The sequence below is a fragment of the Cervus canadensis genome, chromosome 5, assembly GCF_019320065.1.
Source record: "Cervus canadensis isolate Bull #8, Minnesota chromosome 5, ASM1932006v1, whole genome shotgun sequence".
NCBI classification, from domain to species: Eukaryota; Metazoa; Chordata; class Mammalia; order Artiodactyla; family Cervidae; genus Cervus; species Cervus canadensis.
The window spans coordinates 100,813,132-100,835,926 of NC_057390.1; the positions used below are offsets into that span (position 1 = coordinate 100,813,132).

The window sequence follows — 22,795 nt, forward strand, 5'->3', positions numbered from 1 at the left end:
GACTCCACACTCCATTCTTTGTGCGTCTTGAGCTCTGACTTGTCCGGGATCTGGACCGGCTTTGCCCTCTCACGGGGAGGCTTCATCTTTTCTTGGTCAAGGCTTCATCCTTGGTGAGGACTCGGTTGTTTTCTGGAGAGTGCAGTAGTGACATTATTTGGGGGATGAGCTAACTGGAATCCAGTGACTTGTTTTATTCCTTTTGGAATCTGGTCTAGGACTCCAACAACTTTCTTGGGCTTCCAGGAGAACTTAGGGAAAAGGGATCCTGGGCATCCAAACTCTCTGAGGGCGGCCCTCCCTCAGGGACTCTAGCAGGTCCATGTTTAAAAGCCTGGACCCTGACAGGCTCTCCCCCGGCAACATGTTCATTTTTTATAAAGTGGGCCAAACAAACTAAAAGTAATCCAGAATTAAGATGGCCATTACAGGGAACTTTTGATCATCCCAAACTCATTTTTCTAAAGATTCACTTGGAGGACTGTGGTTCTAAAATTAAACAAAAAGAATGGCATATCTATTTTCATTGGTACCTGGAAACTTCCAAATGTGTGCAAAAGTCTTAATTGCTTGTTTGCAAGATAACATTTCTTAACTGCCAAAACAACTGAAAAACTTGAAAAGAACAAAACAAGCCCTTTACAGTATACTAACACATATATATGGAATTTAGAAAGATGGTAATGATAACCCTATATGCAAAACAGAAAAAGAGACACAGATGTACTGAACAGACTTTTGGACTCTGTGGGAGAAGGTAAGGGTGGGATGTTCGAGAGAACAGCATCGAAACATGTATATTATCTAGGGTGAAACAGATCACAAGCCCAGGTTGGATGCACGAGACAAGTGCTCAGGCCTGGTGCACTGGGAAGACCCAGAGGAATCGGGTGGAGAGGGAGGTGAGAGGGGGGATCGGGATGGGGAATACATGTAAATCCATTGCTGATTCATGTCAATGTATGACAAAACCCACTACAATATTGTAAAGTAATTAGCCTCCAACTAATAAAAATAAATGAAAAAAAAAAAGAACAAAACAGTTTCTGAAGCCTCAGGTTGCTTGATTCCCCCTCCCGCAGTGGGTTTGTCTCTGGCACCCTCTTGTGTCTTCACTTCCTTCTTCTCAGACTCCACCCACTTTGTCTCAGACTCCACCCCCTTTGTCTCAGACTCCACCCCCTTTGTCTCAGACTCCACCCCCTTTGTCTCAGACTCCACTCCCTTTGTCTCAGACTCCACCCCCTTTGTCTCAGACTCCACCCCTTTGCATCTGACCCACCCCCTTAGTTTTGTCCTCTCCCCTCCGCTATGGAAACCTGCCCCTTCAAAATCAATCTTCTTAGGATCCTGCTGCTAAACCCCTAACTATGGAGCAAATAAATAACTAGAAAGAAACATTAAAATAGCAAATGCCCTCAATTTTTTGTAATATACAAATATACTCCAAAACTCCTAGGAGAAAACTTGCTTTCTGTTACTATTTGTTGAAATCTTGGTAAGTCACGCATTATGTTTGTAAAGGGGAATTTTGTTTTAAGTTAGTCCACCTTAAGGGGCACCATTAAAATGGAGGATTCCAAACGTCCTGATGGAGATTACCAGTTGGTCAATACTGAAATCAGATTGATTATATTCTTTGCAGCCAAAGATGGAGAAGCTCTATACAGTCAGCAAAAACAAGACTGGGAGCTGACAGTGGCTCAGATCATGAACCCCTTGGTGCCAAATTCAGACTTAAATTGAATAAAGTGAGGAAAACCACTAGATCATTCAGGTATGACCTAAATCAAATCCCTTATGATTATACAGTGGAAGTGACAAATAGATTCAAGGGATTAGCTCTGAGGGACAGAGTGCCTGAAGAACTATGGAAAGAGAGATAAGAAAGCCTTCCTCAGGCCGCTGCACTCACCCTCTGCGATGGCCCACACTCTGTGGAGGGTGCTTTTCTCTGTACCTGAATAAATTCACTTCTTACCAAAAGAAAAAAAAAAAAAAAAAAAAAGAAAGCCTTCCTCAGTGATCAATGCAAAGAAATAGAGGAAAACAGTAGTATGGGAAAGACTAGAGATCACTTTAAGAAAATTAGAGATACTAAGGGAACATTTCATGCAAAGAAGAGCACAAGAAAGGACAAAAAATGCCATGGACCTAACAAAAGCAGAAGATATTAAGAAGAGGTGGCAGGAATACACAGAAGAACCATACAAAAAAGATCTTCATGACCCAGATAACCACAATGGTGTGATCACTCACCTAGAGCCAGACATCCTGGAATGCGAAGTCAAGTGGGCCTTAGGAAGCATCACTATGAACAAAGCTAGTAGAGGTGACGGAATTCCAGTTGAGCTATTTCAAATCCTGAAAGATGATGCTGTGAAAGTGCTGCACTCAAACTTGGAAAACTCAGCAGTGGCCACAGGACTGGAAAAGGTCAATTTTCATTCCAATCCCGAAAAAAGGCAGTGCCAAAGAATGCTAAAACTACTGCACAATTGCACTCATCTCACACGCTAGCAAAGTAATGCTCAAAATTCTCCAAGCCAGGCTTCAACAGTACATGAACTGAGAACTTCCAGATGTTCAAGCTGGATTTAGAAAAGGCAGAGGAGCCAGAGATCAAAATGCCAACATCTGCTGGATCATCAAAAAAGCAAGAGTTCTAGAAAAACATCTACTTCTGCTTTATTGACTACACCAAAACCTTGACTGTGTGGATCACAATAAACTGTGGACAATTCTTAAAGAGATGGGAATACCAGACTACTTGACCTGCCTCCTGAGAAACCTGTATGCAGGTCAAGAAGCAACAGTTAGAACTGGACATGGAATAACAGACTGGTTCCAAATAGGAAAAGGAGTACGTCAAGGCTGTATATTGTCACCCTGCTTATTTAACTTATATGCAGATTACATTATGCAGAATGCCGGGCTGGATGAAGCACAAACTGGAATCAAAGTTGCTGGGAGAAATATCAATAACCTGAGATATGTAGATGACACCACCCTTATGGCAGAAAGTGAAGAAGAGCCTCTTGATGAAAGTGAAAGAGGAGAGTGAAAATGTTGACTTAAAATTCAACATTCAGAAAACTAAGATCATGGCATCCAGTCCCATCACTTCATGGCACATAGATGGGGAAACAGTGATAGACTTTATTTTTGAGGGCTCCAAAATCACTGCAGATGGTGATTGTACCCATGAAATTAAAAGACACTTACTCCTTGGAAGGAAAGTTATGAACAACCTGGACAGCATATTAAAAAGCAGAGACATTACTTTGCCAACAAAGGTCTGTCTAGTCAAAGCTATGGTTTTTCCAGTAGGTATGTGTGGATGTGAGGGTTGGACTATAAAGAAAGCTGAGACACTGAAAAATTGACGCTTTTGAACTGTGGTGTTGGAGAAGACTCTTGAGAGTCCCTTGGACTGCAAGGAGATCCAACCAGTCCATCCTAAAGGAGATCAGTCCTGGGTGTTCATTGGAAGGACTGATGCTGAAGCTGAAACTCCAATACTTTGGTCACTTGGTTCGAAGAGCTGACTCATTTGAAAAGACCCTGATGCTGGGAAAGATTGAGGGCAGGAGGAGAAGGGCCGACAGAGGATGAGATGGTTGTATGCCATCACCAACTCAATGGACATGAGTTTGAGTAAACTCGGGGAGATGGTGATGGACAAGGAGGCCTACTGTGCTGCAATCCATGGGGTCGCAAAGAGTCGGACACGACTGAGTGACTGAACTGAACTGAACTGAATTCATATGACTGAACTGCATAAGCATTTGTAAAACTTTCACGGAAAACCAGTTGCTTTAATGTTTTGTTTTCCAGACACAACGGATCCCCTTTTCTCCTCTCCTTTAAGCTGTCTATGTGTGCCTGTGTGCTAGGTCGCTTCCGTCATGTCCCACTCTTTGCGACCCCATGGTCTGTAGCCTGCCCAGTTCCTCTGTCCATGGGATTCTCCAGGCAAGAACACTGGAATGGGCTACCATGCCCTCCTCCCGGGGTTCTTCCCAACCCAGGGATGGAACCTACGTCTCCTGTGTCTCCTGCATTTGGCAGACTGGTTCATTACCACTAGTGCTACCTGGGAAGCCCTACACAGTCTATACCTTACAATTTGGTAAAGTGTATCCTTGACATTTACATTTTTCTCCCTACCTGGTCCCTCAAGAGTTCTGAAACTGTTATTGAATATTAGTTTTTCATGACAGTGGACATACTTGCACAGGTTTGATGGGGTCTGTTCTCCCTGGAACAGAATACCCAGTGCACGTGTCTCCTGCCTCTCTGATCCACAGCTGAGAAAGGGAGAAATGTTTCTTCACTGCTTCTATTGAAAATAACCAGCGGGGGAATTCCCCGGTAGCCCAGTGGTTAGACCTCCCCATTCCCACTGCCAAGGGCCTGGGTTTGATCCCTGGCTGGGGAACTAAGATCCCACATGCTGTGTGGTGCAGCCAAAAAGATTAAAAGTTTAAGAAGATAACCAGTTGGAATTAACATACACACACTACTGTACAGAAAATAGATAACCAATAAGGACCTAATCTGTAGCACAGAGAACCATTCTCAGTATTTTGTAATAACCTATAAGGGAAAAGAATCTGAAAAAGAACATAAGTGTTACTGAATCACTTTGCTATACACCTGAAACTAACATATCATTGTAAATCAATTATACATCAATTAAAAAATAAAACGTAAAAAAATCACTGGGCTCTGGCAGAGCACCCCTTTTGCTGTGCACTCCCAGAAGAGCAAGACCCCCACACCACGCCCCAGAGGCCGGAGGTCCTGGAAAAGGCACCCCTAAAGGACCCCCTCCAGCCTCACGTGAAGGGCACCGCCAGGCCCTGGTGCCTAATCATTGTGCCACCAACTCCAGGGACGAGGCTCCAGGCCCAGCGTCACGTCTAAAGAGAGCACCCAGCCCCAGCTGGACCTGCTCACTGTCTGCAGACCTGAGGATAAACGTCCATCAGGACCGGAAGCGGAGGACAGCAGCTTCCCCACGATGTCCGGACCCGACCCGTGCACATTCACTTCAACACAGCCCCTCACCTCATCCCCCTCCCTCCTCCCACGGAAGGACAACTCCCTCATTCGTACTTCCCAATCCCTGGAGAAAGGGGGCTTCCCTGGCAGCTCAGATGGTAAAGAATCTGTCTGCAATGCAGGAGACCTGAGTTCGATCCCTGGGTTGGGAAAGGCCTCCAGGGAAGGGAATGGCTACTCACTCCAGTATTCCTGCCTGGAGAATCCCATGGACAGAGGAGCCTGGTGGGATACAGTCCATGGGGTTGCAAAGAGCTGGACATGACTGAGTGACTAACACTTTCACTTTCTGGAGAAGGGGGCCACCTCTTTGATTGCCCGATTTGCCATCGGAAGCCTCAGCCCACCCAGCGAAGCAAGGACCCTTTGGTTCCCTCTCTAGGTAATTTCACTGGGGCTCTAGACGCTGCTGTCTGTCCAGACTGCTCCTTGGGCCCGTGTGGTACAGCTAGGAAGCTGAGCCCACCTAAATGTATACTGATAGAGCTAGGGAGCTGAGCCCACCTAAGTGTATTCCTTGTTTCAATGTGACCTGACTCTGGAATGGGAAAACAAGATCTTCTGAATACCTGCATGGAAAGAACCCATGCAAGCTGAGTCACCTTTAAACTTGCTGACACATCGGCACATCTAAGTAACTTCCTGGTGTGTAACCACATCTCTGAGCCTCGGTGACGCGATGTCAGTGCCTCTGACTGGTGAAGGAATCCCAGGCTCCATCACACTTGGTGAAGCTTTGTGTGCGTGCACTCCTTGCGTGCACCTTCTTGTGCGGAAGTTTGGGGGAGAGCCACTATGCTCGGGCAGCCTCCTGTCTCGAGGCTGGAAAATGGCACGGTGCGCCTGCTGTGTTCACTGTCCTGCTCTCCCCGCATAACTGAAGAGAAGCCTCACATGCATCCATCCCATTAAACCTCTGTAACTGCCTCAAGAATTTGCAGGAGGCCTAAGGACTGCAAGGAGATCCAACTAGTCCATCCTAAAGGAGATCAGTCCTGGGTGTTCACTGGAAGGACTGATGTTGAAGCTGTTTTGGTGGGCTCCAGGAGTTGGTGATGGACAGGGAGGCCTGGCGTGCTGCGATTCATGGGGTCGCAGAGTCAGACACGACTGAGCAACTTCAGTTTCAGTTTCCTTCTGTAGGGAGATCCTTCCTCCCATGGACAGGAGTGAGCACCAGCAAACATATGATCAGGAATTCCTCCCAGAAGCTAGGACTAGCCAACTCCAAGGCAGTCTCAGCTCAGCCACGGTCACTTAACCCATTGGCCACAGTGGTTTTAGATAAACACGTGCCTGTGATCACTATTTGCTGAGCAAGCACATTGGCTACAGCAGTATCACCTGGCAGCCCACTCTTCCAGGTGTGTCCAACTGTATGCCTGCAGGTCCGGCTCCCGGTTTAGAACGAGCTTGCAGACTGGGTGTCCCTGGGAGCCCCAGAGCTGGGAGGAGTATGGCCTTTCGCGACAGGACGTGCCCCCTCCCCATCCCTTCCTGTTGGGGCCCAGGGTCTGCATGCTGGGTGGACAGGCTGGCCACTTCCCTCTGCCGGGAGGGACCCAATTCCCTCCTGGACAGACGGCTCACCATCTGCAGCCGACCACCACGAAGAGGACGGGTGAAGGGAAGGGCTCTTACCCTGGGGGACCCTCAGGGAGGGGCCTGTCAGGGGCTCTAGAGACATCAGCCTGTGGGCCTTGAGGTCTCACGAGGGCAGGGGTCAGGCTGAGTGCAGAGGTGGGGTCTGAAGCCCCTGGTACAGCCCATTTCCCGTTGGCAGCACCCCCACCAGCCGCCCCCCTCGGCCCCCTTCTTGGGCTGCTGCTGCTCCCCAGTTGTGTTCTAGGCCCCCTACCTCCCAGGTCACACCTTCCTCCCAGTGGGCTGGTCCAGGCTGACCCTGTGCCCATCAAGGAACAGCACTGAAACCACCGCACCTGCCCCCTTGGGAGCCCAGCATAGGAGGTGCCCCAAAGTTCAGCGCTCACCGCCCCCTTCCCTAGGAGCCACCGAAGCTCCTGCAGTCCTGCTCCAGGAGGCCGGAGCCTGGAGGGCCTGGGGAGGAGCCAGGATGGCAGGCATGAGGCCCGGCCCCAGGCCTGGGACGCACTGCAGACCAGGGAGTCTGAGAGAGCCCTATTAGAGGCTTCCCAGGAGTTCAGCACCCTGGAGCCGGTGGGGGCGGGGGAGGGGGTGGGCAGGACCTCCCACATGGGCCCACTGCCTACTTGGATCACCCTGAGAGGACCCCTTCTGGAACATTCAGAGGGCTCCCCGGATCAGCTCATTGGGTGGAACGCCCACCCAGCCCTTTTCCTCTCGGGGAGCCCCTGGGCCTAAGAGGCCATGAGTCCAGGCCGACCCAGGCGGTTCTGCCAGAGGAGAAGCGGCCAGGACTGGGGGGTGGGGTGGGGGGTCGGTATGGCCGCGGCGGGTGCTTTGGAGTCGTGCTCATATCCAGCTCCGCGGGGACCACTATGCCACCCTTGGGGGCTGCTCGCCCTCTGTGACCATTCGACCGCTAGACCACAGGGACAGACGGCCCACTCCTAGGGTGTGGGCCCTGGGGGACACACTGGCATTGGAGATGCAGGCTGAGTTATGGACCAGCAGGTGGCAGACGGGGGCTGAGGGACTTGGCACTGGCAGAAGAGGTCAGAACTGACCCGGCCTGGCCCTCCCACTCCAGGTCCCAGCGTGAGTTGGCGGCAGGCCGCGGACAGATTTATTCGGGCCTCACAGGCCGCAGCAAACCCGCAGTTCCCCCCCTCCAACGACTACGGCCACAAGGACTTCCCATGGTGGCGCAGCGGGCAGCCACGTCCAGGCGCACCTGCGCTACAAGAGGTTGACCGTGGCCACCACCTGCTTGCAGCCGGTGACGGCGAACTCGCGGCCGGCCACGCGGTAGTAGCTGAGCTGCGCGGCCAGCAGCTCGGCCCGGGCCTGCTCCGGGAAGAAGCCCTCCCCGGCCATCTCATCCCGGAAGCAGTTGACCACGTCCCGCTTGTCCAGCAGCAGGAAGGGCACGATGGCTGCGGCCTCCCACAGCGGATGCTGGCGGATCAGCAGCGCGCGCAGGCTGGCGCGCAGCTCCTCCTCGGCTGCGCGCAGCTCCTCCGGCCCGTCGGCGTGCCCCGAGCGGGACGCGTTCTGCAGCACGAAGCGCGTGACCTCAGCGCCGCCCGCGCCGCTGAGCAGCACGTAGACGGCGTTGTGGAAGCGCGGCGGCCGCTGCGGCTGCAAGAGGCCATGCAGCTCGTCCAGCAGCGCCGGCGGCAGCAGCTCCGCGTCGTCCAGCACCAGGAGCGGGGTCTTCTCCTCCGCCTCGGCCCGCGCCAGCACGTCGGCCACGCGCCGCGCCAGCTCCTCGCGGCAGCCGGCGGCGGCGCGCGGCGCGGGGCAGTGGTGGCGCGCGTGGTACTGCAGCACGAGCGCGCCGTCCGCCAGTACCGCGCGGAAGTGGCGCGCCAGCAGGCGGCCCACGTGGCTCTTGCCCACGCCGCTGGGCCCGTGCAGCGCCAGGAGCAGCGGGCGGCTGTGCACGTGCGTGGCCAGGTAGTCCCGCAGCAGAGCCACGAGGCGGCCCATGGCCGCCGGCTGCCCGAACACAGCGCGCTGCAGCGTCTTCTCCAGCCCGTCGAGGTCATAGCGCAGCGCGTTGTCGTCCAGGTTCTCGATGGCGTTGAGCACCTGGAAGCCCACGATGGCCACGAGCAACAGCAGGCAGCGCTGGGCGCGGCTCTGGCGCTCGGCGCGCGGCCCGAACTTGCGCGAGGTCTCAGGGTAGAGCACCAGGCGGCTGCGCCGGCGGCGCTTCCGCGCGGGTCTCGAGGCCAGCTCGGCCGGCCCGTCGAAGGTGAAGAACTGCGGCTGCTCCCGGAGGACGCGCGGCGCCGCAGCCCCGGGGTCCGGCTCCACGGCCGGCGGGGGCGGCCGCCGCTTGCGCAGGAGGCGCACTTGGTGGCGTAGGCGGACGACGGCGCGCACCGGAGCGATCACGCTCGGGCTGGGGGCGACCGGGGCCGCGGGCTCCGGGCTGGACTGGCCGCGGTCCATGGCGCAGGGGCGGTGCTTGGCATGCAGGTCGCCCTCCCTGCAACAGGAAGGCGGGGATGGTCTGCAGACTTCCGCCCGGCCGACTGGGACCCTCCCTCGGGATCTCACCCCCCTGCGAGGCCCCCGGAGGGCGGCCCGCTGCCCGGAGACCGGGACCAGCCTCTGCCCAGGAAGCGCCTCCCCGCGGGGCCCCAGTGCAAATCTCTTGGGTCCTCGCATAAACAGCCTCGGGCCTTGAGGAAGTGACTGCGCGGGGTGGGGGTGGGGGGCGCAGTTTATCGGCCGGCAGACCGCCCGGGCTTCCTGGAGGAGGGGTTCTTGCCGGCCAGGCGCCAACTAGGGGTAAAGCAGGGTCAAGGCCGGCCCCGCCCCTGCCACAGCTCGCCTGCCGGGCGCCTAGAGGGGGCCAGGGCGAGCAGAGGTCCGAGCACCCCGGAGCTCGGAGGTGTCCCACACGCGAACCCTGGGCTGGGGGTTGCGGGGGTACTTCTCTTTAGATTGGGCTCCAGCCCCGTTCCTGAGATGAGCCCAGGCCTCCCAGCCCCAAACGAGGATCCTCCCAACATCCCTCCGGTGGACACACGAATGGAGGGGGTGCGGGGAGCTCCTAGAGATGGGTTGGGGTGGGGAGGGGGGGTGAAAAGATGGACAGAAAGACAAAACTCGGAGAAGGAGGGATAGTCCATGAGGAGACAGCTGGAGAAAGGTGGGGTGATGCCCCGGCCCACCCCGGTACCTGCAGCTGCGTCAGGTCAGGCTCTCACTGGCCCCCAGACCCACACGCCTGCCCACGCCCGAGGCTGGGGCCTACCACTCAGGAAGCCGACCGCGCGGGCTTCTCTGCGTGGGTCAGGGCGGGGTGAGGGGCCTCACCGGGTCAGCGACACCTGCGGGTACCCTGGGAGCGTCCGGACTGGAGAAAGCCCTGGGGAGGTTTCCGCTTCTTTGCAAAGGAAGTGAGTCAGGGGTGCGGCGCGGGCGGGACTTCGGCTGGACTGCGGCTGGACTGCGGCGGCGGCGCTGGAGGGGAGGCCTGGCGGGTTTACCCAGGTCCCCAGCCGGTGGGTCATCTACCCTCCTCAGCCCTGCAGCCCTCCCAGACCTCCTGACTCAGCCCAGCCCAGGACACCCCCAGGATGCACCTCCCCTCCCCTGGGGCCATGGACCCCAACCTCCCCAGGGACATCTCCTGCACCTGACGCCCCAGGGCCCGTGGTGAGGGGGATGGGTGTGTCCAGGCTGCCTGTTCACAGGAGCGGAGGGGGTTGGGGGGTCCTCTCCCCCTTCTGCTCCCCCAAACCCAATCTGGGGACCCCGCAAAATAGGGCTCATTTCTTTTTCCTCCCCCTCTTCTGCCAGGACGCCGGGCCTCATTGCCCCCTCCCATCTCTGCCTTTGTCCCCTGTACCCCAGCCTAGAGCCCCACCCCCCCCGCCCCGATACAGGGCAGCTCATGCTGGGACAGAAGCCCTGTAACTGGGGAGAAAGCCCCACACTGGCTCCAGCCCTAGCAGGAGGGCGGATTCAGCAAGAACTTGCACCAAGAGTTGGCAGGTGGAGACTGGGTCCTTCCCCAGCCACCAGTGTCACGCGGCCCCACCCGAGCAGGCTGGCCAGCCTGGGGCGCCCCCGGCTCCGGAGCTTGTGTCTGCAGGCCGCCCAGGGCGACTCTGCTAACCAGGAGTGCCCCCAAAACCACACTGGCTCTGAGCCCAGCTGTGTCCCATGGGCGCTGGCGGTCCTGAGCCCCCTGATCCTGTCCTGCCCATGGCCCCTCATCCTCCCTGTCTTTCCTCCTCCACAAGGGTCCCTCTGCCCAGCGTACCACCCCTCCCCTCTCCCTAGCTTCCCTCCACCTCCTTGCAAGACCTGCATTCAGGGAAGTATTGGTCATGGGCTGGGGGTTCTGTTGTCCCCAGAAGATGGGAGCCCTGCCTGTCTGCATGTCTGTGCCCTCAGGCAGCCTGAGAAGCCATGGCTGCTGCGCGCACACACACACACACACACACACGGCCTCGGACCTGCACACACACACACATACACACACACACGGCCTCGGACCTGCACACACACCACACACACACACAACACCACAACGGCCTCGGACCTGCACACACACACACGGGCCCGCGGCCCTCGACCTACCCACACACACACACACACAGCACACACACGACACACGCCTCGGACCTCTGCACACACACACCACACACACACACCACACGGCCCAGGACCTGCACACAGCACACACACACACACACACACACGGCCTTCGGACCTACACACACACACTACAACACACACCGCCTCCGGACCTGCACACACACACACATACACACCACACACATCACACGCCTCGGACCCACCACTAACACACACACAACAACGGCCTCGACCTACAACATCACAACACACATCACAATCACACCACACAACACACGGCCTCGGACCTGCCACACACACACACCACACACACATCACACACACACACATACCACACACACCACACACACATACCAAACACACCACACACATACCACACACACACCACACACACACACACACACACCACACACATACACACCCCCACACACACACACACACACACACACACACACACACACACACACACACACACACACACACACACACACACACACGCCTCGGACCTGCCCCTGCCACCCGCCTGCTGCCTCTGCGCTGAGCCAGGGGCCCAGGCACCCCTGCGGCGTCCCCTATGTGGCCCTCACTCAGAAGGACAGGACAGAAGGGTGTTATCTGTTCAGGCCTCTCCTGAGCTGGGGTCCTTCGGGATCTTCAGGCTTTCTGCAGTTTCCACACTTCTGCCTGAGGGGAGGGCAGGGGCCTTGAAGGGCAGATGCAGAAAAAGATTGGGGAGTAGCGAGGAGCGTGGCCAGGCCTGTCCTCAACCGGTCAGCAGCTGCTTCTGCCAAATGCTGGTCTGCCAAACTTTCTGGGGTCCAGAGCCCCCCCACGGGGGTGAGGAGGGGGTACGGGGTGTGGCAGGAGTCAAGACAAGTCAGGCCTCGGAGGGCCCACAGCGGCCGTGTCAAGAGTGAACCTGAGCCCTGGGCTAAGGCCTCTTCCCCCTGCACTCTCCCCCACCTCTAAGGGGACGTCTCCCCTTCACCCCTCACTCCAGCCCACGCCCCACCAACCCAGAATTCAGGTCCCTGTCTTTAACCTGGTCTCTGCAGACCCCTCACCTTGCTGCCCACCGCGACCCCTCTACCAGTCCAGTGGGGCGCTGAGGTTCCCAAACTGCTGGCCTGGAGGTGGGCAGAGCCCCCACCTCTCACGTGCTCCTCTCCTCCCTGAGTTCCCGCATGGACGCTCCCTTCCTCAGACCAGACCTCCCAGCCCCCGGCCTCCCACAGCCCTGCCCGGTCCAGCCTCAGGACCCCCGCCTCCCTCACGGCCCTGAGGGTCCCTGAACTCAGCTGCCCCCTCCCACCCACCCACTTGGGCCTCCTCCTTCCTGCAGCCGCCCACCCACACCCGTCCTTGCAGCTCGTGCCCTCTACCCGCCAAGCCCCCACCCACACTCTTGTCCGGCTCCTGGTCCCTCTGTCCGGGCAGGAGCCTGGCCCCGCTGACCTGTCTGTCGGCTGACCTCTGTCCACACTGCCCGCGAGCCTCAGGTGGGTCACGTGGGCCCTGCCCGGGCACTCGCCCCTCCCCAGGCCCAGTTCCTTCCCCTCCCTCCTCAGCCCCACCCCATCTGTCCTGATTTCCTGCCCAGGACCTGGCTCCCTGCTTCCTGGAGGAAAAGCAGCAGCCGGAAGGGATCCCCTGTGCCCGCAGCCCAGACCTGCCTCCTCCCTGAAAACCCTGTGCCGATGAGGGGCGGTGCCTGGCACAGCCCCCTCACCGGCTCGGTGACACCCCAGCCCGTCCCTCCCACGCCCCTTCCCCTGTTCACGCATTAAACACCCAGGCTCCTCCTGACCACCAATGCCCAGGCCCCCAGGCCTCACCTCCCCGTCACCATCTGGACCAGCGCCTCTCCGCCCCGCAGAGCGCGCCTGTCAACATCACAGTGACCTCCACACAGCCTGACCCTCGGCAACTGGGTCCCCCCAGGGCCGACCGTCTCGAGTTCTGTGGCCCCCAGCACCGCCAGGCCCAGGCCCCGCCATCCACGGCCGCTGTCTCCGAGGGGCCAGGTGTCACGGCCATCCCCACGGAGACAGAAACACGCCAGGAAAGCTCTTACTGGCCCGCGCTGCCGCCAAGCCTGGGTGTGCACAGAAGCCGCTCGGCTGCTGGGTTTACCAAAACACCTTTTATTTACAAAAGTCGCAACTATGAGCAACAGCTGACCCTCGCCCGGCCGTGCGCTCCAAGGGTAAACCGAGGCAGCGGGTTTTCCTCCGTCTGCAGACACCCCTGCCAGCAAATTGCGTGATTCTGCCAATCTGTGACAACCATCCTGGCCTGCCCTCTTCCCCGTGGGTCTCAGGCCCCGCCCCACCCCTGGGAAAACAGGTGGCTTTTTCCCAGTCCCAGCTACTGCTCGTCTGTCTGCCCGACAGCAGTGGAAACCCCTGATTCGAGGAGGAACAAGCAGGCAGCTTTCCACGGTGTGGGAGTGGGAGGGGGCGGCAAGGCCTGGAGCAGGGCCGGGGCTCCAAGGAGCTGGCCAGGGACCTGGGAGCAGCAGGGGCGTGGGCCCCTCACACAGGAGGTGAACGCCTCCCAGGACCCAGTTCAGGGCACGGCTGAGGTGCAGAGCAGGGGGGCCCTGCCCACAGGAGGCCCCAGGAACGGCGAAACCACCTCCAAGAGAGGGTCTGTGGGGCAGGAAGGAGCCTCGTCTCCAGGCCGACCGGGGCCACACCCCCAGCAGGGGCCCTGCCCGCCCTGAGCAGCCCCAAGCAGAGCCTCAGAGCACAGCCGGGGCGGGCACAGCCGGCAGGGGCAGCTCCAGGGCTGGCGTCTCCGGGGCCTGGGCTGGGCTGGGCTTCCGGTGGTCCAACTGCTCGAGCTTCTCTCCAAGTTGGGAGTACAGCTCCTTCACCGCCTCTCCACTCTGTGGGGGAGGCCCAGGGCACGTGTCTGCGCCTGCACGCGCACACACACCCACACACACGGGCAGGCCGGCACAGGGACACACGCACACGCGCACACACAGACCAGCGCAGGGACACACACACCCGTGCACCGGGTCGGGCCAGCACAGGCAGCGCGGCCCAAGGGCACAGGCGGGTGTGGGGGGCGCACCTGGCCGGTGGGCTCCAGCGCCTTCTGCAGCGCCTCCAGCTTGGACGGGGCCACCCGGTGGTGCAGGTGCAGCAGGAGCCGCAGGACGTGCCGCTGCACGCTCTCCTTCCTGGGGGAGGAGCCGGCGGGCTGCAGGCGGCCCAGAGCCCCCGCCCCCGCCCAGCTGTGCGCCTTACCGAGGCCCCGCCCCCGCCCTCCACCCCCAACCCAGAGGCCCCGCCCCGCCCTCCACCCCCAACCCAGAGGCCCCGCCCCCCGCCCTCCACCAGCAACCCAGAGGGCCCGCCCCCGTCCCCACCCCACCCCTCTCCCCGGGCGAGAGGAAGGCACCTTGGGGAGGCGGTGAGGAGGAAGCCGTCAAAGAGGCTGCTGCAGAAGTCCTCCAGGGCGAACTCGTCGGCCAGCAGGGCCAGGCTGCCCGTGAGCAGGTGCAGGAAAATGTCCCCGAACGCCAGGTCGCCGAAGGTCTCCACTGCAAGCACAGCAGGTGTCCCCCAGCTGCCCCCACCTCCCAGACCGGGCCTGAGATGGAACCGACCCAGGCAGGCAGGCAAGTGCTGGGCGGGCCTGGGGGCCCTGGGCCTAACTGGGGGCGGGTCCCAGGGCGAGGTGAGGAGGGGACAAGATCCTGTCGTAGGGTTCCGCCCAGCGTCCAAGGGGATCGGGGTGAAGTGGACTCCAGCACACACACAAGTGCCAAGGCGGGCAGCCCCTCGAGCCCACCAGACTGTGGCACTCGAGGGGAGAGGACGGAGCGAACGGGCCTTCTTTTAAAAGCCAGGGCCGTCAAGCCCCGGGAGACAGACGGTGAAGGTAACTACCACGTCACCCTGTCACCGGGAGCTGTGCCCTTGGAAACGCGGGCACTGCCGAGACACAGAGCCCCCAGCTGGGCGGGAGACGCGGCCCCCCCCACCGCATCCGCCACAGCTGACGGAGGTCTCCGCAGCCTCGCCCGGCTCACACAACACTGAGGCAGGCGCACGGTCAGTGTACCAAGGGACGCGGCCAGCCGAGCCCCAGCCGGGGAACAGGTGCCCTGGTTCCCCCGACAAGCCCCACGTAGCCCTGCAGACCCCAAGACTTGAGGGGCAGCAGGAGAAGTGAGCTGAGGGAAGACCCCTGTCTGACTCCTGACCTGAACAGACCATCTGCACGAAAACATTACACAACAACAGGGGAAACTGTCAGGGCCTGGACCCCAACTAACCGTGATGCAGTCACGGCTTTAAGACTCCACCTCCCATCAAGACACCTGCTGGGCCCGGGCCATGTCCAGTCCATCACTGAGGGGATGGAAGCCACATACAGCCCCCTGCAGGTGGGCAGTGGGCCCTGGGCTTCACTAGCCTGCACTGGAGTTCATAAAAAACTCCCACCAAAAAAACATTTAAAAGCAAAGAGGATTTTTTAAAACCGACAGCCATCTTTACTAGAACCTTGCAGTAACAACAAAGCAGCTTCCTCTCCAGAACGTGATTAGAGACCCGCCCAATGGGTGGGATTAGACCTGCACCCGGCCCACCAGGTGGGCAATGTTGACATTCCCACCACCAGGACACCCATGTCTACACACGTGATTCAACCAGACAGACACAAAAGTTCCCAAGTGAGCAGGAAGAACGCGGTTAACCCAAGTTTCTAGAACTATGCTCCTAGAAGTCCCCCAGCAGAGAACTCTCCCCCCCCAGAGAACTCCACATGCTGATACTAGAGCCAGAGAACTCGCCCCCCGCCCCCGGGGTATGGGGCCCAAGGGGAGAGATGGTCCGGCGGGCCCCTTAGGAGAGGGAGGTGGCTGGTGAGAGTGCCAGGTCAGAGCCAAAGACACGAGAACGGGAGAAGCTGGACGGATGAACTGTGATGGGGCCAGAGCCAAGGACGGGGTTTCTGGGAGCTGGAGGGGACAAGAAGGGTCTTTTCCGGGGCCTCCGAGAGGAGCAAGCCCCACGCACACCAGCTTTAGCCTTGAGAGACCCACTGTAGACATCCGGCTCCCAGAAGCCTAAGAGTTAATTGAGTTCCTGTTCACCAGTTAGGTGGTGGCTGTATAGAAACTAATACCCACAATAGACAGCCTCCTCCACAAAGAAAAGCCTGGAAACTGGCACCAGCATCAGACCCGTCAATGACCCACGTGCACGCTGCGCGAGCAGCGTCACACCCTCTCCACGAAGCTGCAACACCCCGACAGAACTGAGCCAGCAGAGGCCCTGGACCTGTTGTGGGGTGGGCAGGCTAGGTGCCGCCGACTGGCGCCCACGCCCCGACTCAGCCTGCAGCTGGCTCCTGACGGGGCCCCCGGATGCCCCCCGGTCTTCCTGGCTTGCAGGGTCCCTCCAAGCGTGCAGAGCAAGGTTGCCGGGGGAACTGGCCTCTCCGCTGCCTTGGTGGGGAGCGCTCTCGCCCTGGTCTGAGGAGCTGGGAGGCTCCGGGCCCCTTGCCCGCTAGGGAAGGCTAACACCGGCTCTTCGGGAACATGGGTTGTGGCGAGGGCAGAGGGCGTCTGGGGAGGACAGGCTGCCCTGCCGCCCTCACACTCACCGAGCCCCGGCAGCAGGCGCAGCAGCGCGTTCTTGTTCCTCTGCTTGGTGATGTGCAACACGTAGTACAGCCCCACCTCGCAGGCCATGCGCTGCTCCTGCAGAAACCTGCGCCCCGGCGCCGTCAGCCCCCGAGGGAGCCCGCGAGCCCGGGCCCTCCCCGCGCGCCCGCAGCCATACTTGGTGAAGCTCTCCGGCAGCGTGTTTGGGTACGTGACCGGGGCCTTTTCCTCGGCCGGGAGCTTCTGATCCACGTTGAAGGTGTGGTCGTCCACCACGAAGGACATGAGCATGGGCAGGAACCTGGTGACCAGCTCCACCTCCTGGGGCGCAGGCCCAAGGGCTGTCGCACACTGTGCCCACCCCCGACCCGTCCTCTGACCACCCCCAGTCGCGGGCCCGGCACCCCCAAGCCCCGCCCTGCCCCCAAGCCCCTCATGAAGGAGCCCGCCTAACCCTGTTACCATCTTGGGCTCCTTGAAGACCTGGCTGTCGATCATGTCCCACGCGCCCTGGCCCAGCGCCAGCAGCCGGAGCAGCAAGAGGAGGTCTGGGCTGTCCTGCAGGGAAACGCAGGCCTCAGGGGGCTCGCCCAGTGTCCTGCCCTGACCGCACATACCCAGGGCTCAGGCCCAAGTGCCCTCTGCCTGGAGGGAGCATGGGCTTACCCCAGGGTCACGCCCCGACTGCGGCGGGCGGCTGGCCGGGCGCACTCACCCTGGGTAGCACCTCCTGGCCCACCAGCTCCTGCAGGTGCCTGACAGTGCTCAGAGACAGGGTGTTGATGGCGAAGGGGTCACACAGGATCATGGACAGGTCCCTGTGACGACACGCCCACAGCGTCAGTGAGGGAGGCTCCCGGCCCGTGGAGTCACTGGCCTGGGAGCCAGCCCTTCCTGCAGACCAAGCCACCCCACTGTGGCCCACTTTCTAAAAGCTCATGGTTCACAACTTTCCCTTAACATACCCAATAAACTGAAAAACCACAGGTTTTTTAAAAGTTAAGGTCACATTTTGGTCGAGATCCTGACCGAGGCTCCATAAATTCATTCAGGTTCCCTCAAGCCCAATCCCAGACAGAAGCTGGGACAGGGCCCACCCAGACAGCACCTTGCCGGTAGCCAGGCCGCCACCTCTGGACGCAGCAGGCCTGTCTGTCCACGGGCAGGCCCAGTCTAGGTGCCCAGCGCGGCTGGGACGCCACAGCCTCACCCGGGCAGCCGAGCCTCTGTCGCGGGCATGGGCACCAAGTGGTCCCCTAAAAATGCACGGGAGGAAACGCCGCTCCCGACGGCAGGCTCGGACAGGTGCCCACACCAAGCGGACCCTCACCCCAGGACTTGCTCCTGCCCCTTCTTTACTCCGTCAAGGAAGCCCTGTAGCTCGCGGGCCCTCTTGCTGTCCACGAACCGCTCTCGGATGCAAGCATCCAGGCACCAGGTGAACTGCGGGGAGAAGGCAGGGTCAGGACTCGGCCAGAGACCGCGCCTCTGGGCAGTTTTCCCCGTTGCCTGAGCATCCAAGCCTGGGGTGGGCACCAGGATCCCCACCTTGTGTCGCCAGGGCCCTGCCTGGTGCGAGGAACAGGACCGCGCAAAGCAAACGGGCCCAAGGACCCACACCCCACAGGCCCGGCGGCGCAAGAGAGAGGCCACTGCATTTTGTTCTGAAACGGGCCTTCCCGGGGTTCCCACTGTGTGGTGGGCAGTGCCGGCTCAGAGTGTAACGCCACGAAGCCCCTAGGGACGCCGTGGGGGGGGTCACACCGCATCCACGTCAGGACGGGGCAGCGCGGAAAGCCCTGTTCCAAGACAAGGAGCTCACCACGCGGGCTCTGGAGCGGGGGAGACAGACCCCGGGGAGGGCAGGGCGGGGGGCGGGGGGGCTCGGGGTCAGGGGCTCCGACACTGGGCGCCCCGTGGAGGGCAGAGGCTGCAGAGCAGGGGCAGGCAGCCGGGCCCAGGGCGCCGCAGGGGCCCACCTTGTGGCAGGGGTCCACGGAGCAGATGTCGCCCACGTCCAGGTCGTGCAGGGACATGAGCAGCTCGGCGCGGAGCGTGCAGTAGTGCACGTTGCGGGTGCGTAGGAAGAGCGTGCGCAGGAACTGCAGGACCATGTCGTAGAGCTTCACGTTGCGGCCCACCATCCGCGTCAGCCTCTGCACCACCTGCCGGACGCCAGGCCTCAGCGCCCACCCGCCCCCGCCCCCCGGGGCTGGGCTCCTCTCTCACAGGACGTCGGCTCACGCTGGGGGACGTGAGCCCTCAGGCCCTGAGGCTCCTCCCAGGGTGTCAGCCTTGGCCCCAGACTCCACATCGGTTGGGCCTGCTGCGGCCACCCCGCTCCTGCCTTCTCTCTGTGACTGACATGTGACATCTAACGTGTGGGGTCCACCCCGTGGGAGCCTGAGTACCCCAGGAGGTGCCCTGATCCCTGGGGTCACTGAAGGGTCCAGGCACCCGTGGCAGTGAGTCAGTGTCCAAAAAACACTTGTTGCACAAGAAACAAATCAGAGCCAGACATGGGGAGACCCCGGGGCTGAGAGCGGACAGAGGTGGCCAAAAAGGCCAACCAAGCCACCCAGCACGAAGCACACAGAAAAGAGCAACAAGATCCACACGTACGGACGGTGCTGCAATGCCCCCGGCCAGCCCCGCAGATGGGCCCAGGCCTCCAAGAGCAGACAGGCCGGCTTTCACGGGGGCAGTAAGGGGCTGGCCAGGGGGGCACGCACACAGACCCGCCCCGCCTCACCTCGCCCTGGCGCCTGGTTTTGGGGGAAGGGCTGAAGAAGTTGTGCAGGACAGAGAGCTCCGTGCTGAAGAGCGCGCTCTCCTTCTCCACGATGTACTGCTTCAGCAGCGGGGAGACCTCGTCACCGAAGAGCGCCTGGTTGTCCTGCCAGATCTGCCGCTTCACCTCCACCGCACAGGCCCGGTACAGCTCCTTGTCAGCCATCACCAGCTTCAGCTTCTTCTCAGGAACCTACATAACCCACAAGCCACCGTCAGCAGCACCCTGCTCCGGCGGTTTCCCTCAAGACAACTAGCAGGCCTCAGCTCCCCCACAGCAGAGACCACATCCAACCCAGCCCAACTGACAGGGACAGCTGGGACAGGGCCCCCAGGCTGTGGCACAGGCAGCAACCACAGACAGCTTTTTCCCAGAAGGGGCTCCACACCCCGGAGCTCACACCAAGCTTCAGTGTCTGCTCGGCTCAGGGAGAAGCCAGCGCAGGGAGCCGTGCTCCGAAGCCATCTTTCCCAGGACAGGCAGTTCAGGAACGCTGACCAGAGGGAGCCGGCCGGGCAGCTGTTACCTTGGGCAAGTGTTTCATCACGCACATCACCACTGGCTGCAGAGACGGCATCTTCACCAGAGAAAAGCTCTTCTCCAGGAGGTCCTCCAGTTTCTTATACCTGGGAAAACTCACATTGCTGAGGAAGCAGCACAAAACCAAGGAGGAAGCAGCCACCTGCGGGTCCCCAAACCGGTGGTGTCACGGGCGGCTCCCTTTTCAGGAAGGATGTGTAGCCACGAGGAGGTGAGCGCTGCTGACTGGGGGTTCCTGGCTGGGGAGGGGGCTGCCTGTCTCACTGACCTTTCCTCGGCCTTCCCCTCTGAAGCGATGGCGGACACACGCTCCAGCAGCTTGTCCCGAAGCTCATCAAAAACCGACTGGTGGAACTCCAGCCGCGGCGTCCCATGCAGGTCCAAGAAAGGCAAGGCGGACTGCAGGGAGGGCAGCAGCACGCCGTTTTCTGTCTAAGGAAGCAGAGGTCGGCGTTACTTCCTCGGCGCGGCAAGAGAGACCTCAGCCGCACCCGCTCGTGGTCAGGCACCCCGGCTGCCCTGAGCGCGCGAGGAGGCAGGCAGAAGGGTGTCCGCGCCGCGCCGGCTGTAGCAGCTGACGCTGGGAGCCGCCCGCCGGCCGAAGCGGCCCGAGCTCGGCGTGTCCGGCCCCTCCGGGCCGCGGAGCAGACGGATACGCCCACTTCACACGCGCGCCCGCGCCCGGCCCCTCGCGCAGCCTCACCTGGAACTGCTCGATGGCCTTGAGAGGCTCCGTGCAGTTGGTTAGCGTCTCCTTCAGGTCCTCGCCGTTGGCCACACCCAGATCCTGCAGCCCCGCAAACAGGGCCGAGGCCCCGGTCCCCACCCGGCCCGGCGCCCCATCCCCGCCGCGCTCCCCCGGCGCTGCCGCGCTCGCCACGGGCCCTGCAGCGGTCCTCTCGCTCGGGCCTCGGGGGCCGCCCGCGCTCCGCTCCCCGGCGCCCTCCAGCTCGGCCAGGTCCCTCCCGCAGCGCCGCTCCGCTCTCCCCGCAGCCGCCCACTTCCGCTCCGCGCAGCCAGGTCCGCCCGCCAACGGGCTCCCCGGAAACGCCGCCGCGGTCGCGCAGGGGTTCCCGGGAGGAGCGCCGCGTCCCGCGCCCAGCAGAGACAGAGCGCGAAGGCGGTGCCCGGATGACGCAGGGATCGCTGCCGAAGCCCCGCCCACCGGTCCGGCCCCGCCCAGCCAGGCCCCGCCCTGCCCTCCTGCGCGGCCCCGCCCAGCCTCCCGGGGCCAGCTTCCCCTCGCCGGGTAGAACGCGGTTCGCGGGCGGGCCCCTGGGAAGCGAAAACGAGAGCAGGGCTGGAACACCGGGGCCGGTGCCACCGGTGGGTTGGCCTGCTTCAGTAGATTCAGAACTGATACTTTAGCCAAGTGCATTTGACTTAAGAAATTTTTGGCTGCGCGCCGGGGAATTGAACCCTCATCCCCCTGCAGTGGAAGTGTGGAGTCTTAATCACTGTACCGCCAAGTGCATTTTATTTTTTTTAATATTTATTTGGCTGTGCCGGGTCTTTGCGGCTAGCGGGATCTGCGTTTTAATAATCGTGAAAAATCCTTTTGCTGACCTCAGCGCCCACCAGCTGCAGGACCCTCTCATCCTGGAACTTGCTTTCCTCCCTGTTCAACCCGAAGAAGCTCACGCCACAGAACTGTCGCAAAGACCAGACTCTAATGGGAAGTGCCTCAAAGTAGGAAGTGCCTAGCAGAGACCCGGGCACGCCGTGGCAGTGTGACAAAGATGGCTGTCCTCTCACTGCCCTGAGCGTCTAATCCCCTGACTAACCCAAAGTGCCAGGCCCTCAGGCTGAGGTCCAGCCCCACTCAACAGCCCACCTTGCAACACAAGAAGCCCATACAGGGCCCCTAGTGCCCTGACCTTGGGCCAGACTCGAAAGGCCAGGGCTCCACAGCTCTGGTCAGTCCAGGGCCCAGTGCCCATGGCCTGCCGTCCCACTGTTCTGAGCCCTGGGGTGCTGAGGCTTGGCCGCCAGCGGGCTCAGCCCTGGAGGAGGGTCCAGTGCACAGCACTCACCCTCCCTTGCCCTTGGCCTCCCTGCGGAAAGGGATGATGCCAGCACCGTGGGAGTAGCTCTCGTGGTACCTGTTGAAAGGGTTGAGCTTGGACAGAAGAAACAGAGGAGGGGGTCTGGCCGAGGGCTTGGGGGACACGGGGAAGGCCCCTGGAGGAACTGGTGCAGTGACAGGAGTCACCGCAAGCTGCAGGAGGCCCCTGCAGGGAGTCAGTCTTGGGGCCGACCCCTGCGCAGGAGGGCGGGTTGATGGCTGGCGATGAGGAGCCCATGCCAGGCTGCGGCTGTGGGCGAGGCAGGGCCTCACGGTGAAGCCCAGGGCGTCTGTTGGCCGCATCCTGGCCTGCACGACTCTGGCTGAGCTCACAGGGTCTTTGGGCAGCTGCAGGGAGATGTGGAGCCAGGCCCTAGTGAGCAGGTCCTCTGGGCCTTACCTGGCCGGGGAGCAGGCTGACCACTCAGGATGGTCAGCCTGCTGACTGTCCCCCACCTCCACCCCAGCAGTTGACTCCTCA

The 22,795-nt window shown here is 60.5% G+C and overlaps 2 protein-coding genes across 2 annotated transcripts; both read right to left on the reverse strand.

Moving 5' to 3' along the window:
• Positions 1-7,718: 7,718 nt before the first annotated feature.
• Positions 7,719-10,540, reverse strand: TOR4A (torsin family 4 member A). The gene is made up of 2 exons (XM_043470161.1): positions 9,866-10,540; positions 7,719-9,166 (listed from the first exon to the last, which is right to left on the reverse strand). Exon 2 carries the CDS (start codon positions 9,127-9,129, stop codon positions 7,909-7,911), a length of 1,221 nt encoding a protein of 406 aa, XP_043326096.1. The 5' UTR covers positions 9,130-9,166; positions 9,866-10,540; the 3' UTR covers positions 7,719-7,908.
• A 2,876-nt stretch (positions 10,541-13,416) lies between these two features.
• On the reverse strand, positions 13,417-22,617 carry NELFB (negative elongation factor complex member B). Its single transcript, XM_043470397.1, has 16 exons — positions 22,588-22,617; positions 22,283-22,467; positions 21,816-21,867; positions 20,953-21,549; positions 20,518-20,681; positions 20,236-20,335; positions 19,671-19,901; positions 18,898-19,083; positions 18,249-18,361; positions 17,634-17,736; positions 17,381-17,476; positions 17,097-17,239; positions 16,918-17,024; positions 14,704-14,845; positions 14,374-14,482; positions 13,417-14,182 (listed from the first exon to the last, which is right to left on the reverse strand). Exons 1-16 carry the CDS (start codon positions 22,615-22,617, stop codon positions 14,036-14,038), a joined length of 2,505 nt encoding a protein of 834 aa, XP_043326332.1. The 3' UTR covers positions 13,417-14,035.
• Positions 22,618-22,795: the final 178 nt, after the last annotated feature.